This window comes from Marmota flaviventris, chromosome 9, assembly GCF_047511675.1.
Source record: "Marmota flaviventris isolate mMarFla1 chromosome 9, mMarFla1.hap1, whole genome shotgun sequence".
Classification (NCBI taxonomy): domain Eukaryota; kingdom Metazoa; phylum Chordata; class Mammalia; order Rodentia; family Sciuridae; genus Marmota; species Marmota flaviventris.
The window spans coordinates 86,040,051-86,058,390 of record NC_092506.1 but is presented as its reverse complement, the minus strand read 5'-3'; the positions used below and the strand labels follow the sequence as shown (position 1 = coordinate 86,058,390).

The 18,340-nt window shown below is 35.2% G+C and overlaps 1 protein-coding gene across 1 annotated transcript in view; it reads right to left on the bottom strand.

The window, feature by feature from the left end:
* Positions 1-18,340, bottom strand: part of Cntn5 (contactin 5) — a 755,408-nt gene that overhangs the window by 723,928 nt on the left and 13,140 nt on the right. The window contains exon 2 of the mRNA XM_027930609.2: positions 15,433-15,477. Within this exon, the coding sequence (XP_027786410.2) occupies positions 15,433-15,477 (45 nt within the window). The remainder of the gene's footprint in view (positions 1-15,432; positions 15,478-18,340) is intronic.

Genomic DNA, 18,340 nt, shown 5'->3' with positions numbered 1-18,340 from the left:
GGACTGTGTTTGAGTTATTCCCATCTTCTCATATAGGCAGTGTTTTATTAAGTGTTTCACTCTACTGAAAAGGATATTCATCTTAAAATTGCCCCTTCAAAGTCACCCCTTGCATTAGGACAGTGTTTATATTAACATTTTGCTCCATCTCTGCTTCACATTCCATCAATGCTCTTCTCTATCTTACAATCTAAACAATACACTACCTATCAAGATACCGACAATATTGCTTTTGCTATTTTTATTTCTAGAAAAAAACATATCAAGCCTAAGTATACTTGAGGGAAAACTATAATTACTTCATATAATTAATTACTTTTCCACAACAGCAACTGTGACAATTACTCATTCTAAGAAACTCTAATCACATTACAGAAACTTGTTACAGTTACTTAGCTCCCAATACAGACAGGAACATTGCTAAGGTTGGTCTGCACAGAGACCTGCTTCACTGTCATGCTGCTGTGGCTTTCACCATCCTGGATTTCTTTAATTGCTGGAGTTGAACACAGGTGAGATGTTAGACTGGATTGCAACTGCTGGGGTCTATAGTCCTGCAGCTTTAGAAATTTTTCTTTTCCTTTCATATGTTAAATAAAAGCTAGAAGACACTCTCTGAGCCCCCTGGCACCCTCACAGGATGAAAAGTTCAATTTCTTCTATTTGCACCACCTGCTGTCTAAGCACTCACTAGGAGACTTAATGTCTCTTTATTACATTTTGTCTCAAAGTACTGGTTCCCCTGAACTTCTGTTTTACCCATAAAGATTTTCATTTCCTTTTCTTAATCTGAAAATGTCATGAATGTGGAAGTCAGTGCCTCTGCCTTGACTTCTGCAAACTACCATTTAGGTAAAGAGATGGTACATGGTATCTTGGGACAATTAAACCAAATATCTTCCTCAGGTTCTTGTCCTCTTCTTATTTAACCTCTCTGCTGCTTTCTTCTCTAGGTCAGATCTAAGGAACTAAAAATGCCTCCACTTTATAAACAGAACCATTCAGCTTTTAATGTCTCTCAGCATGGCCCATTTTATCCAAACTTCAAAAGCATTCTTTTGAAAACCAAAATAATCCCTCAAAATGTTTTTCTAACAACTGACATTTATTTTGTTACAGAGAGCTCGGCTACCTGCTTTTAAAGTGACCATTATTTTAAAATATGTAAAAAATGTCCTCAACAGTTTTCCGTTAGGAATATTTTTCTATTATCGGCAAATGACTTCCAAGTTAGGAATACACCCCTTTCCCACACATTTTGCACATCGAATGATACTTGAAGAGTTGAAACATACTATTTAATGGAACTAAACACGTGATTCCCAGACTGATCTTTACCCAGGGAGAGTGGATTTTCCTTGGTATCAAATAGCATCAGACTGGGTGTTTTGGTCCCAGCTGTCCTGTAACTGAATCTGGTTGTTCTTTTCAGGGGACTTGCTCCCCATACAGGTGTCTGTTCTGGAACTTATGCCTCCTTTATGTGAGACTTTTTATTTTTCCCCAGCTAGTTTCCTATATGCATTACTTTGTGCAGTGGCTCAGCATGTGTATTTTCTTCCAAAAACAAATGTTCACCCTCTCCAAAATTTAAGCAATTGTAGGCTTGATTCCAAGATCTGTTCTATAAGAAGATCCTATGCAATGTAGGTAGAATAGAATAGATTGTTCACTCTTGTGTTTCAGCAGCACAACACCAGAATTATCCATGGTTTCAAACCTCTCCAATTCTGAGCCACTATGTGTTATTAGCCAATGTTTGTGATACTTTGCAGTTTTCCACATATGGTACAAACTTGGTAAATAAACTTGAATTTTGTTTGTATTATTTTAACTAGAAAAAGTTGATTAATCTGACTTTTTTGTCAATTACTAGACTACTATTGATGACTTTCTTTCCCTGTGCATAATATTCTGGGACAGGGTTTCATGTCTAGCCCCATATAGTGTCCTAGCTTTGAATGCTATTCTTTATTATAAATGTAATATATAATGTCAAATGCTTGTTGAGTGGATTTCTTAGATGTATGGCTCCTCTTCAAACTCGAAAGTTAGTCAGCATATAAATAATCATTACTCTCAGCCATGTATAGTCTGTGTGCCTTTCCTATATGTATATGTAGCCTACTCTATAATTGTGACTGAAATATGATGCAGGGAGGGCATAATCTCTGTCCTCTCATAGCTTATGGTATAGTAGTCATATTAATAGGGAAAGCCATGAATATTTATTTAGTACTTGCTTTCTGTGTTTTAGCTATTATACTTATTGCCTTACAAAGTAATAAGTACAATGTTTACATTTTATACAAGATGATATATAAGATGATGATGGAAAGATTATGGGAGTAATGCAAAGAAAGATACCAAGATTGAAATAGATTTGTCATGCTGAAAGAGAACATGAATAAACTTTCATTGGAACATTTCTTATTTACAGAGAGTAAAATGTATGATCAGAGTGGTGGATGTGATGAGAAGTGTTAGATTCATTCTTTCATCAATGCTTAAAAATAATTATTTCTTTATACCTGATTGTGTAGAGGGTTGATAGTAATGTATCTGGGACTAAAATAAACGTGTTGATCATTCTGCATATTTCAGGATGGGTTGGAAAAGCAAAAAAAAAAAAAAAAAAATGATGGTACTGATAGCCAGATACAAATAAGCCAACCAGACATGAAGTAATTTAGTAATGATTTTAAATAAGTAAAAATAGAAAGAAAAGATACATAATGTGAGTTGTTACAACAGAAGAAATGAACTGAATGAGTAACTAAATTCAGGGAGGAAAGAATGGGAAGGAAGTGAAACATTTGTTTTTCAACATCTGGTCTTTGTCATTGCTATTTTTCTGCTTCCCCTCAAGAATGTTAAATTTAGTAATTCCTTAGGATATATCAGGGTTTATATGAGGAAGGTCAGAATATTTTATAGTTCATGAGTTTCTTCAAGTATTATCTTCCTGGTCTCAAATATGACTTCCACGCTAGTCTTCATCTCATGCTTTGAGTCATCAGATATATTTAGTCTCTACAATACATTAAACTTTGTACAGGGGTAGTTCTCAAACCTTTTGGTGTTGGGCATATTTGCAGTTTGAAAAATTACTAAAGCAATAATTGTGTTTAAGTGAGTAATATCTGTTCATATTTTTACTCTGTTGGGCATTAAAACAGAGAAATTGAAAGTAATCATTACCAATTATTTTTAAAACAACCATACTAATCCAACTATATGCTAACTTAATGACATCTTATTGAAATAATGGCTCCTGTAGTTTCCAAAACAAAAACAAAAAAATGCCAATAAAAAAGTGCATAATTATGCATTTTTGCAAGCCAAAATTTGACTTAATAAAGGAAGCTGGGTGGATCCTCATTCCTGTTTTGTGTCCAATCAGCTACAATGGTGCTTTGAGTGGAGCAAATGAAGAAAATCCAGCTCAAATACACACACACACACACACACAAACCAAGAGAAACAGAGAGAAAGAATAAAGAAGAATTTTTTGATATCCTTTGCAAACAAGCATGTGTGTTCTTAAGTACCACACCAAAACACAAGAAGTAAGTTTCCTCAAGGAACAATGTGATCTATATTCTAAAATTCACATCTGTGAACTTTTTCTACTTTGCTAAATTAAATTATCCTTTGGTTGGGTATTTATTTTGACATGTTCTTTTACTCGTGTATGACCTTGTAACATCATGCTTTTGTTCATTTGGAAAATATTGCATCACTGAATTGTTCCCACTTTATTAGACAATTTGTAAAAAGAAAAAAAAAATAAAATTAAAGTCGCCATTAAAATCGTTAAGTATTGCGAAGTGATCTGGCTCATGAAGGTGAACATAAGTTTCCAGAAAGTTAGTTTGGGGACAGACACTTGAATTTTGTCTCTGGTAACAAATACCATCAGTTATTTTCCTGAAGTGACAGGCCTACCTACATCATTTTAAAGAAAATATCTGCCAAGTACACCTGAATCGCAGTTTGTCAGTCTTTCTTTCAAGTAAATTGGTGTTTCATGGAAAAGTGGCTTCTTGGTTATCTCACAAATCAGAAATCACACAATTTCAAATAGAAGCATGATGCTTTTTCTTAAAGGAACCATGAGCCTTCTGCATGACCTAGCAGTGGTTTATCATGCTTTTAATTTCATCACACAAATTATGAAAAGATGTGTGCTCAAAGCTTTTAATAAAAATTAATGTATTCAATAGTTTCATTAAGGATATTAGGTAAGACTAAAGTTCAAATTTTACTTAATACTACTTGGTGCTGCTATAGCCATATTTGAACCATGGTTCTGGCATTTTTCTCAAGGTTGTTTATGCATCACTAATAAAAATATCAAGACAGTTTTCAAAAAGATCAATAACATAGTAGTATAGACATAATCTGCCATCATGGACTCTCTGAAGTGTCTCTAAGATCCTGTGGTCTGTGGCTTACTCAACATGAAGCCCCAGCCTAGGAAGGGAATAGTAATTAAGGCCCATGTGACCAAGTACTGTGAGTCAAGAGGAAAACTGTGCAATTATTTTTTAAGTAGGAGAATACAGAGCCAATTTTAGGACTGTATATGCATGACCTAGTAAAATACCATATATGCTTTCTCCCCACAAGGGAGAAGAAAGCTGAATAATTTAAATATTCAATTTTAAAGTTAATAGTTGCAAATTGAAAAAAAAAAACTGGCTTGAGGAGCTCAGCATGGAATACTTGGTGCAGGAATCATGTCTTTCTTATTAGTGCCTTTGACACCAATAAATAATTCTGACCTATTTTATGAAATTAATTCTATGATTACCGCTATTGCTCATATCCAATACTAAATAAACACAATGAAAACCTTTGAAAATTAACTCCCCACTCTAAGAATGTAGAATCATTTTTAAATGTATCAGAAGCAACAAATGAAGGATTGTCCAAACTCTGTTTTCAATATATGTCTAGGGGAATTATCATGTGATATTCCCATAGGCTCTCTCAAATATTCCATTTTGTTCTATTTATTACTCTAAGAATAGATTTTTCTACAATCTCTCAGTAGAAAAAAATTTGCCACTCATGTTTTTTAATTAAAAGAAAATCATAACATTCTGTAATAAACCACTATATTGACATAAGTTATAGCAAAATGCCTAGTAAAAACATAAATGTCATAACTTCTGCACATTAATCTAGGAAAAAGCATCCATTTGTTCTGGATTCTATGCTTTATCCAAACAGTACAATTAATCATTCATGAATCAACAGGTCACATATCCTCAATTTATTCTGCTAAGCTTGAATAGCTCACTTGAGCTTATGGTTATGGAATATGAGTGCTTGGGGGAAAGGCAGAGGAGCTGAGTAAGAATCTCTGTAATGTGCTGAAGGATGGATATAAGCAGGCGGAGCTAGGAGCTCTCTGCAAAATGTGAGTGCATTGTTCCCTGTTTTAATGCACTTTTCTTCTCTTTCCTCCTATCTAAATACACTCAATATTTTATCACCCTCTTAGAAGCCTTGTCTTCTGAATTATTTGAATGTGCATTACTAACAAATGCCCTAGGGAGGATCCAAAAAAGATTCTAATGAAACTATTTTTAACATAAGGAATGCTCTATACCATAAAGATTCCTGGGTACGTTTCCCTCAATGTAGCTCAAGATTTGATCATTGGGTCCAAAGGTCTGTACTGTGATCTAATGCTTGTATCCCTCCAGAATTCATCTAACCCTTAAGGTGATAGTTTTGAGAGGAGGGATCATTTGGGAGGTGATTGGGTCATAAGGGCTGAGCACTCATGAACAGGATTAACACCCTTAAAAAAGAATTATCAGCCTCTTCCATGATATGTGCACATATCAGGAAAGTGTCATTCATGAGAAAATAGTCCCTTACCAGACACCGAATTCAAAGGTGACTAGATTTTGGATTTTCCTGTTTGTAAAACTCTGAGAAAATATAATTCTATTGTCTTTAAGCCACCCAGTTTATTGTACTTTGTTAGAGTAGCCTGAATGGACTTGACAGTCTGTATCCTATATGAATGAAGATCATGTGGGAGTCCTTTTTCTCTGTTGATCTGCAGTTTCTAGGGTCTATGTTCCCTAACTCATAGTAGCTTTCAATACATTTTTACTGAAAAAATAATATCAATTAAAGATTATTGTGAGTTTATATATCAATAATGAGAAAATGTCCAATTATATGTAATACATTTAAGACCGAGACTGAAAAAATTTTATGTTTCTCCAATTACTGCTTTAAACATCTGCCAAATTTCCTTTCCCCTGCCCTAGATGACATTGTCAATAGATCTCCAGCTGTCCATACTCTTTAAAATATTAGAACAAGGCATGATATAGCAATTAAAATTAATTTTTAGTATACAGTTATCCCTTGGTATCCACAAGGGATTAGTTTCAGGACCCCCTGCAGATACCAGCATGTGGATGCTCAAGTCTCTTACATAAAATGGCATAGGATTGGCATATAGCCTGAGCACAATCTCCTGTATACTTTAAATCATCTCTAGATTAATTATAATACCTAATACAATGCAAATGTTATGTAAATATTTTTATACTGAATTGTTAAGAAATAATGACAAGGGAAAAAAGCCTGTATATATTCAACACAGGTGTAATTTTTTTCAAAGATTCTTAGTCTGCAATTGGTGGAATCTCTTGTATGCAGAACCTGTATATGCAAAGAGCTGTCTGTATTAATACATTAGTCCTTCCCAAATAGTCTTTAACCTCTCATTCCTCCTTTCTTTCTTCCCGACAGTTAAGGCTTGCTCTGTTGCTAGGGGATTTATGGTGGGGCAAAAAGGATGCCTTTTGTTTTATTCTATTTTTGCTTTTCATCTTTATTTCCCTTTTCTTCTATTGATGAATCTTTCAGATGATGAACACCAAAAGATCAAAAGTCTTAGTTGATTGATTGGGCAAGTCACGAAGTGTCCACAGGGACTATGTGTATGGCATTTATCCACATGCTGATTCTTTAGTGGGTTGCGTATGTTGGTTCTTTGATGATACTTTCTAATCTAACATTCTGCCTAGTTCCAGACAAGACAACTCACACTCTGACTGATGTCTTATGTGAATAACTTCCTTCCAGTTCCAGGCACTAGTAGTCAGCTATGGTTCAGATATTATTTGAGTGCTCCCCAATAGTTTATATGCTGGAAGCTAGGTCCCCAGTTTGGTAGCATGAGGTGAACACTAAGAGGTGGGTCCCAGTGGAAGGCGATAAGGTCCTGGGGATCCATCTCAGATAGGATTAATGGTGGCTTGTAGAGTGAGTTGGTATCAGGTAAGGCCAAGACAGGCACTTGGCACTTTTGGTATGTTTCTGTTTCCCTTTCCAATTCTCTACCATGTTTTCACCCAACTAGGAGCCCCTAAACAGGTTGCTAGAGTGTAGTGATCTTAGAGCTCCAGAAGTGTGAGCCAAATAAATCATTTTTCTTTATAAAGTACTCAGCTTCAGTATTTTGTTATAGCACCATAGAATTTATTAAGACATAGTCTCCTTATTCTTAGTCACCTCCTCCTGTCAGGTGGTACTAGCTAGAATCTAGATGGCTCAAATCTGTTTATATCTGAGGCACCAACTTCTGACCCACACAAGCCTCACAAATCTTTGCCCTTCCAAGTGTCAGGACTCAGTGTATCCCCTGCTATCTTTAAATCTACTTATGTTTTAAGAGTAGGTCTTATCAACTTCCTGACTTCAGAGAATGGGAGCCAATTTCTATTCTCTTATGTCACTCATTCTTAAAATCTATGGAAGGTTTTCTCAAGATTTTTCTAGTATGCTTTGTTTAGCATTTCTATCATTTAGTAGAAGAATGATGGTATTTGGGTTGGGATAAGAGACTTTTTTCTTTCTGCAGACATGTCAATCAATGCAAGTGGTTTCTTTGAAGATCTCTATCTTTGTTGGAGAAAAGTCCCTCTTTCTTTCCCCTTCATAAGAAAGAAAGAAAATTCAGAACACTGCTGTCAGCTTTATGCAGTGTGGTACTTCATTTTCCCTGTTAACTTTCTTTAAAGATCTAATCATCTATTTAATCTGGACCTCATTTAACATCTTTTAGTAAATACTGCATGGATGTGTCTAGTACCATTCTTTCAAATGTGTGGACAAATACATTTTTATGTCAACTTTCTCTTGGGGTTCTACTAGAAGTTCTGAGATGATTGGAAAACATTAGACTATAGAAGAGGATTTATGTAGCTGAAAGCACAGTGTTACAGAAAATGAAGCGATGACTTACGCAAGGTCCCACAATTCATGGCAAAACTGAAACTAGTACAGGCCTCCAAATTCAAGTTCATTTTCTCCAAAACGTGCTATTTTGCATTTTGAATGTAATTAATATTGAAAGATTATTAGGAAACTATATTTAAAACATGGTTCCAAACATATAGAATAATCTTGCAGAATGGAATTATCTGAGTACATAAAAAGGCCATTTTGTAATCAGGTCCATATTATTATATTACTTAAAAAAGTTATTTTGGATGGAATCCAAAACAGATCATATTCTTTCTTATGCTCCATTATGCTCCAGAAACACACTAATATATTAATTTTTCCACCAATTCATTGCTTTTTATTTGACAGTACTTTCTCAAATTCAATGTTACATCTTATCTTTCATCTTTACTTTCAAAATAACCTCCTCTTTTAGTTTTTCTTTATTTTTATTTCTATCTTCTCCACGATTCTTACACATGCTGGCTCAAAGGAGCAGACAGAACTATTTCTTACTCTCTCTTCTCTTATCCATTATATCCAGTAGGTATCAGGTCAGATAGATATACACAGATTTTCTTTCTAACTTCCAATATTTTCTTTCTGTTCTTAGTTCTACCTGCAATCATTCTCCATTCTCTCATTTGGTGATAACCTGGTATTAAAACATCACCTATTATTAAATACTAAAGATAAAAACAATTATTTTTGAAGTCTAACTTGTAGAATCACAGTTCTAAGAATTGCAGGGGACTTTTATATAATCAGAGCAAACTGTATGTTACTAAAATTACATAATGATCATTTATCTCAGGCTGAACTGTATTTGAAAAGAGCTGACAAACTGCCTTGAGGTACAGCTGATTCTACCATTGAGCAACTCTGGCTGCTTAGAATGGCCTTCTTTTTAGATTAATACATTCTACCCTTTGCTTTTCTGTAGCTTCTACTGGTTTGTCACTTTGAATCTCTTAAAATAAGTCTCAACTGATTGAATATGATTAATTTTGCTTATTTAAGGTAGCAATTGCATGAAGTATTTACCTCTGAGTTTTGAGTTGAGATGGTTGGCTATGTGGCAATGTTGTGGGGAGTGAGAGGCTTTTGCATCTCACTAATAGAGCAGATACTGAATATAATATTTACATATGGTACAAAAAGTTTACTTTCCTTCAAGTCTTTGTATCTTGTCATGCACAATTATAGCTGCTTGTTATTAAAGAATATACAGAGTTAAGCTCTCCATATAACAAATAAAGAAGACAATTTGAAATTGAAAGTAATTACTGTTAAACCAGGTATAAAAGAAAGAGACAAGTCAAATTATTCCATGGAAGTATAAATAGGATAAAAGCTTACTTTTGTAGGCTTTTGTTTGTTATCTTACAGTTCTATATCTTTTACTCCATGGCTTATTAAAAGCAATAGTCGAGCTAGGCACGGTGGTACATGCCTGTAATCCCAGCAGCTTGGGAGGCTGAGAAAGGAGGACTGCAAATTCAAAACCAGCCTTAGCAAAAGTGTGGTGCTTAGTATCTCAGTGAGACTCTGTGTCCAAATAAAATACAAAATAAGGCTAAGGATGTGGCTCAGTGGTTGAGTGCCTCTGAGTTCAATCCCTGGTACCCCCAAACAACAACAACAAAAAGCAAGAGTCAATTAATTCAGTGAAGACTTTGCAAGAAGGAAGTATCCCTTGGGTTTTGGTCAAAAACTCCTGTAAATATTAGCTGAGTCATTAATTTACTTTTTCCAGTCATTTCTATTATAACCACATTTCAAGGTTTTTCATTACTTTGTTTTCCGTCTCCTGAATACATTTGTGATTATCCACGTTTCCATGATATGACAGAGCCTGGAACTGAACATACTAGTACAGTTAATTATCATGAGAGATGGAAAGCAGATCCATCCTCATCTTTTCTGTAGATGTTTTTAATATGGCTGAATCATATGAACTGTACTGGGGTAGGCAAAAATCAATACTGTCTCATAAAGAAGTCTAGAAATAGCATTCATATACCTGTACTGTTTTCTCACTCTAAAACTATTCCAATAGCATCTTGTCTTTTCTCTGTTTCCTTTCTTGTTTAAGTTCTACAGTCTATTCCATAAATGTGCAAAGATAGTCATTTAATGTGTTATCTCCTCAGCTCAAAATGTGATCTGGCTATTGCCTATCTCTACATTTCACAACCTGTCACTCTTTTTTTTTGTTTTGTTTTCTTTTTTTTGTTTTAAAGAGAGAGAGAGAGAATTTTAATATTCATTTATATATTTATTTTTTAGTTTCCGGTGGACACAACATCTTTGTTTGCATGCGGTGCTGAGGATCAAACCCCGGCCGCACGCATGCCAGGCGAGTGCGATACCACTTGAGCCACATCCCCAGCCCACCTGTCACTCTTCTTAACACACATTCTCTTCATTCATACAGGTCCTTCTTCCATATCACTTCTTCTAATGAACATTGTTCCTTCTAAAGGAATTAGACATTTGCCTTCTCCTGTCTGAGGCACCTTTTTTTCCTCTAAATATTCATGTGTTTTGCTTTTCTACATTTACCAAATTTTCCTTAGAGACTTATTTACAGTGAACTTTCTTAACTAGTCTATATAAAATAATGCATTGCTATCCTACCCTCCATCACACTATCTCTTTGTTTACTTAAATTTACTTTGTTTCTACACAGGAATTTTTCCTATCAGATTTTTTATTATTTCTATTCTTGCTAATTTGTTTATCTTTTCCACTAGAATAGGAGCTGGACAAAGATAGGGGTTTGTCTGTCTTGTTCACTACTATATCTTTAGTGCCTACTAGAGTATCTAGTAGATATTAAATAAATATTTGTATAAGTAACAGAAAGACGAATGAATTATAATCAAAGAAACTTAAATATGTCACTGGGAATTAGAATATTTTTAAATGTCCTTTATCTCTGTCATCCCTATCCCCAAGTGCAATCTTTGACAAATTATATATGCTATGTCTACATGAAGCATTTTATCTATAGCTATGATTTTTTAGAGGACAGACTGAAGCATGAAACAAATGTTACATGTTGAATTTTATAGAATACAATTTTAAAAAACAGTCATTTCCTCCAGGGTTATTCTGAAACTAATAAGAATCCCAGGGCCAAGCTAAAATAGTTCTTTCTAAACTTGGGCATTAAATACAAATAGCTCTAGGCCAGCACAGGCACTGACAGTCAGTGCATCTCTCTGAATCACTAGACGAGCAAGTAGGAAGGCATATATGTCAATTGTCTTATTGGTGACCTTTAGAACCTCTTTGAAGCAAATTCTGCCAGGAATATATGCTGTGTGGCAATGGTGAAATGAGGTTTAGGAGCCTGATTGAAAGTACTTACTCTTCAAGACTTTGCCCTTTCACTTTCTTTTTCTTCACTTACTTTTCTCTTTTTTTTTTCTGTATTTTTTTCTACTTGTCGCTTTCATAATCCCCCCATCTACCTAAAACCACTGCTACTGCTTTCACTGAAGACATTTAGAATATCCCAGGAAGCCACATCTTAGTTCTTTTCTTTGCGGGAATGGGGTCCTAGAGATAGAATCCAGGGGCAGTCAACCACTAAGCCACACCCCCAGCCCTATTTTGTATCTTATTTGGATACAGGGTCTCACTGAGTTGCTAAGCACCACACTTTTGCTGAGGCTATCTTTGAACTTGGGATCCTCCTGCCTCAGCCTCCCCAACCACTGAGATTACAGGCTTGTGCTGCTGTGCAGCCAGAGATTAGTTCTTGATATTGAAAAACATCAGGAAAATCAAGTTAGAAAACCCCCAAGTGATTCAGCCTGTTTGGATATTTTCTACCCAGAAATTACTACAACCACAAATATAATATATGCCCCTCCTAACCCAAGATAAGCACCAAACAAATAAAACTTTCTTTTTATTAATTTATAATTAGAAGTCCAATATTTTATAGCAAGAATTCTTTTAGCTCTTATGTATGACATGTCACATAGTTCAGACATTGATTCTGTCCTTATACAACAGATGGTCTTGTATTTTTAATACAAACATCTAAAAATCCCAATTACAAAAATATAAAAGTACAACAAATAAAAAGATCATCACTCAAAGCCATCTTTGTATCTGATTTAGACCTCTCAGAGAGATCCAGCACACCCTAGACAGAGGCCAAAGTCATGCTGTATGCCACCAGCTCAGACACATCAGTGAGAACATGTTATATGATGAATTCTGTTAGAGTTATAACAAGAATTAGGATGGAAAAATTTTCTTTTCCATATGCTTGAAAGGAAAAATATTGTGACTAATTCCCATATCAAATAAATATCAGTAAATATTGAAATTGTCAAAGTTTCAAGAAATCCATGTTTAACTTCTTTAATGTTAGCAAAATAGAATTTTTCAAAGAGCTAAAATAAACAGAAGATAATATGTAGCATGTAATTGTTTTTCATTCTCACAATTAGTTACATATGGTCTATTTGACACATGATATATATGATATATCACTGACACATTTTAGTATTTGGGTCCTGAAAAATCCATAACATTTGTTTAAAAGTCAAGAAGAGCATGTTTTCTGCATCCCAATTTTGCTGGCCTGCTTGGGTGCTCAATCTTCTATTCACTTTATATTCAGAATAAACCTATATTTGAACAAACTAAACAAAGGGAAAAATAAACTGTTGCCTTGAAAGTACTCAAATGACTACTTACCCACAGGCATCTATGATAAGCAATAAAATAATCTTTAGTATTAATAGATACACTTTACATTCATATTGCTGTGGTTGAAATTTATCTCTGCTTAAAGTTAACATTGTATACATTAATTCACAAGTTCTCAGGGACATGGTAAAATATGAGTTCTTTGAGTATTATTTTATAACAAAGAGAATAAATTTATAAGATTAATTTTCTATTACGAAAGCTATATCATTGTTCAAAATAATGATTGCAGTAAGTCAGTCCAGTTTAAGAAACCTAAGATAGATTTCACAGCATTTTCAAGATTACCAAAACACTTTGATATTTATTGCTTATTCCTTAGTCAATACTCAAGTGGAAAATATTTTTCAATAAATTTTTGTATGTAAAAGAAAGAAATTTAGCTGAGTTAATAAACTAGTTAAGTCTCTTTTTAAACATAAAAGCACTGAGATGCATATTTACTATAATTTTCTGGGATGCTGAACTGGCTCTTTAGTTGATGGTTTAATTTTCTATCACCCCAGGAATTGCTGACAATTATAGATACTATATAATATTTTCTTTGCCTTTAAGATAAAAATAACAAAACTTAGTAAATTCAGATGACCCAACACTCATCCTACCTCCTGCCTTGCTGACAAGGAGAAATTAAATTGTTTTCTGATCAATTACATGTCTAATGCCACCAGTGCACAGCTGATAAGAGTCAAGTTGGAGTCCTACACAAAGGTGGTCTACATTATCATCACGACTTCCTTCCCAGGGGAACAATACAATGTGCAAATATATAATTTAAAAATAATCATGAAGTAGCTATAATCCATTTCTCTTCCTCGAGTGCAGTCAGCCAGTCAGAATTAATAGTATCAGGCACCTGTTTGCTGTAACACTTCTGTTTTCATTTTCCTTTGTAAGTTCTTAGGCAGCACTAACTGGCAGTGACAAAGTTCTGTGCAATTTACCACACTGCCACCAAAGAGGAGAGAATTTGTATAAGCTTATCAATGACAGACACTCTCTGTTCAACAGTATATCATCCATTTGGCAGAAGGAACAAACTGTCACCTCTTCAATAAAATGGATTTATCCCAGCGGAGAAGAATGAGGTCAAAGTAGACAGAAAAAAAATGTTTTCTTCCTGTTGTTGTTATTTTTAAAGCAATACAGCTTACCACAGAAGCATCTGAAGGTAATTTAGAAGACAGGAACTCCGTGTACTTATGCAATTCTATACTTATGTAGGTCTAGGAGGAAGGTAGCTCCCATCAATTGGGTTTCCTTTCTTCTCTAAACTTCATGCTATCTGGTATGTTAAAAAAAAAAAAAAAAGCATGGGTGCAGGAGGCAGTCACCTAGTCCCCTCCTGATACTTCATTAGCTGTCGCCCACAGGACAGATACTACCTCCCTGAGCTTCTCCCTGCTGCAAACACACTATATTTTATTTGTTCCGATACATAGAGTTGGATCACACATCTCTTATATTTAATTGAGATTTATAATTTTAGGCAGGGAATGTAAACATCTCTGTTCGAGTAAACCCAATAAAATATTATTAAGTTTATAACTTTTGATAGAAATATATATAGTAGATCTGGGGTGTTGAAAAATGTACATTGGTACTGAGAAGTACAAAATGAATGTTTAAAAAAACAAAAACAAACTTCAACCAAATGAGAGTATGATGATGAATGCAATAATACTTATTTTCTAACCCATTCTAATAATAAAAAATAATAATAATGGTAGATAACAAATACTGCCTTCCCTTTCTTAGTATCCTTTCAGGCTGTTATTCTATAGCTTCTGTCACACCCATCAAAAAGCAATCAGAGAGGGGGTTTCAAGATGGAAGAATAGAGCAGGTCACTTTTCTGGCTGCTCCATGATGTGAAACGAAGAAGAGAAGACAGGCAGTTTCTCAGCAAGGTGGGTGAATGAATACAAATAAGGGGGACTTTACTGCAATTTAATACTGGACACTCAAAACAGATTGGAGAATCAGGAGGTCAGATATAATAAGGAAGAAATTCCCAGCACCACAGCCCTGGCCAGAGAACACAAGCCAGAATGGTCCCTCAGGGAACACAGTAAAAGGGATAAGGGAATCAAAAGAACCCGCATTTTTAGGAGGGCTAAGGCATGTCTGGATAAGGAGAGTTTAAGATCAAAGATACTGCCCAACTAAACTGAAAGGTCCATTGCACAATATTCTTGTGCAGGAAAGAAATTCCATCTAGGCAGCATGTGGAGGTCAGAGGAAGGAACCGTTTTGCAGCCACAGGGCAGGGTCCAGTGGCTGAGGGAGCCAATTTCTGGCAAATTTGCATCTGGCCCCAAAAATAGGCCTGACAAAACTATGCTGTGCAACAGAGAGTGTGCCTAAGTGACCAGAAGAGAATCAAATGTGTAGAGAAGTTTACACAGGGGAACATGGGTTGTAGAAACTCACCTGGCTCTCCTCCTCCTCCTCCAATCTGGCTGCTTGCAGTGCCACCTGGAAGAGGTAAATCCTGGCTGAGAATTCAAAAGGGCACGGGTGGGAGAGATTAAGTTTGGAGACTGAACAAAACACCAGGAAATGTGTGGTAGGCAGGTGCTGTAGTGGACTGAGAATTGGCTCCTATACCACACAAGTGGAACCCAAAAAAGAGCCCTGGGGTGCAGGCTTCCAGTGTGGACAAATACTTACTAGTCCCTGGAGGAGTTCTGATTTAAAATCTTGGGACCAATAGGCATTCAGCGAAGAGCCTACAGGCTACTTAAGGCTAAACCATTCCTCCAGATGTTCTATCTTCAGGATAAACCTTCTCATCCTAGCAACCCCACCCTGAGGGTAGAGCAGGCATCTTACTCCAGACCTAACACTGCTGAGAAGGGATGCTGAGAATCTCTTGATCTCCATCAGAAACAATTCTTTAACTTTTAATCAAGAACTTTTTTTCTCCTCTCTTATTCTACCACTTTTAAAACCAGTTATTTTCATGGATCAGTTTATTGAGGACTAGGATGTTTGATTAGTATATTTCAGCTTTGTTTTGTATTCTTTTACTTTTAGTTTTTTTTTTTTTTTTGTATTTTCAATTTTCAAACATTTTACATTATATATATATATATATATATATATATATATTTTTTTTTTTTTTTTTTTTTCTCTCATTTATTTGTTTCCTTTGATTCTTGTTTTAGTCAGCTATTTCACTGCTGTGATATGACTAGAACAATTTTAGGAGGAAAGGTTTATTTGAGGACTCATGATTTCAGAGGTCATAGTCCATAAAACCTTGGGCTCCATTCCTAAGGGCTGGAGGTGAGGCAGAACATCACAGAGGAAAGAGTGTGGCTATAGGAACCAGTTCACATGATAATCAGAAAGCAGTTAGAGAGAGACTCCACTTGCCAGATACAAATATACACCCCAAAGCCATGTCCCCAATGCCCAACTCCTCTATGTAACACTATCACTTCAGTTATCACTTAGTTAATCCCTATTATGGGATTAATTCACTGATTGGGTTAAGATTCTCACAACCCAATCCTTTCTCCTCTGAACTTTCTTGTACTGCCTCACACATGAGCTTTTGGGAAACATCTCACATCCAAACCATAACCTTCTGCCCCTGTCCTCCAAAAGCTTACAACTATCTCATAATGCAAAATACATTTTGTCCGTTTCCAAGAGATCCCACAGTCTCAACAGTTCTGAGATTGTTCAAAGTTCAAGTCCAAAATCTTCTCTGAGGCCCAAGGCAATCTCATACTATGAGCTCTGTAAAATTAAAAGCAATATATAACTATTCAATATGTAATGGTACACAGTAAACATTCCCACTCACAAAATTAGGGATAGAAAAAAGGGATAGGAACAAAGCAAGATGGCAATCCAGCTGGGCAAACAAGTCTTACAGCTCCTTGTCTGGCATCTGGGGCACATGGCATTGTGATGTACTCTCCAAAGGGTTTGTGTAGCTCTGCCCCTGTGGCCATGTTGGTTGCAGCCCAAGTGACTTTTCTGTTGGCTTGTCTCTGCTTAATTCCTGCAGCTTTCCTAGGACAATGTCCCACATTTCTGGCATTTCTTAATCTTGGGGGTCTCCATTGCAGCTTCAGCTTCCTCCTCAAATCTCCACATTTAGGTTTCTCAAGTGTTCCTAGCAGGTACTCTGACCTTGCTGCATTTTATCATATCATAATGAAATTAAATTAGAAATCAATGATTAAAAAACAAGCTATTCTAACACCTAGAGACTAAATAATATTCTATTAAATGAATAGTGTATTGCAGAAGACATCAAAGAGGGGATTTAAAAATTCTTAGAGGTAAATGAGAACACTGATATAACATACCAAAATCTCTGGGACACTATGAAGGCAGTATTAAGAGGAAAGTTCATTGCATGAAATTCATTTCTTAAAAGGAAAAAAAGTCAACAAATGAATGACCTAACATTACATCTCAAAGCCCTAGAAAAAGAAGTACAAATCAACAACAAATGCAGTAGAAAACAAATAATTAAAATCAGAGCTGAAATCAATAAAATTGAAACAAAAGAAACAACTGAAAAAATTGACAAAAAAGTTGGTTCTTTGAAAAAATAAACAAAAGTAAGAAACCCCTAGCCATGCTAATGAAGACAAGGAGAGAGAAAACACAAATTACTAACATCCATGATGAAAAAGGAAATATCACCTGAAATATTCATATATAGCACCCCTTCATATTCAAAACACTAGAAAAACTAGGGATAATAGGAATATATCTAAACACTGTAAAAGCTATCTATGCTAATTGCCAGGCCAACATCATTCTAAATGGAGAAAAATGTAAAGCATTCCCTCTAAAAATTGGAAAAAGACAGGGATGCCCTCCTTCACCACTTCTATTTAACATAGTTCTTGAAACTCTAGCCAGAGCAATTATAGTTGAAAGAAGTTAAAGTGATTTGGATAGGAAAAGAAGAACTCAAACTATCATTATTTGCCAGCAACATAATTCTGTACCTGGAAGATCCAAAGAATTTCTCCAGAAAGTTTCTAGAACTAATAAATGAATTCAGAAAAGTAGCAAGACATAAAATAAATACCCACAAATCAAAAGCATTTCTGTACATCAGTGACATATCCTCTGAAAGAGAAACTAAGAAAACTACCCCATTTACAATAGACTCAAAAAAATAAAATACTTGGGAATCAACTTAATGAAAGAGGTGAAAGATCTTTACAATGAAAACTACAGAATGCTAAACAAAGAAATTAAAGAAGATCTTAGAAGATGGAAAGATTTTCCTTATTATTGGATAGGCAGAATTAATATTGTCAGAATGATCATACTACCAAAAGTACGATACAGATTCAATTAA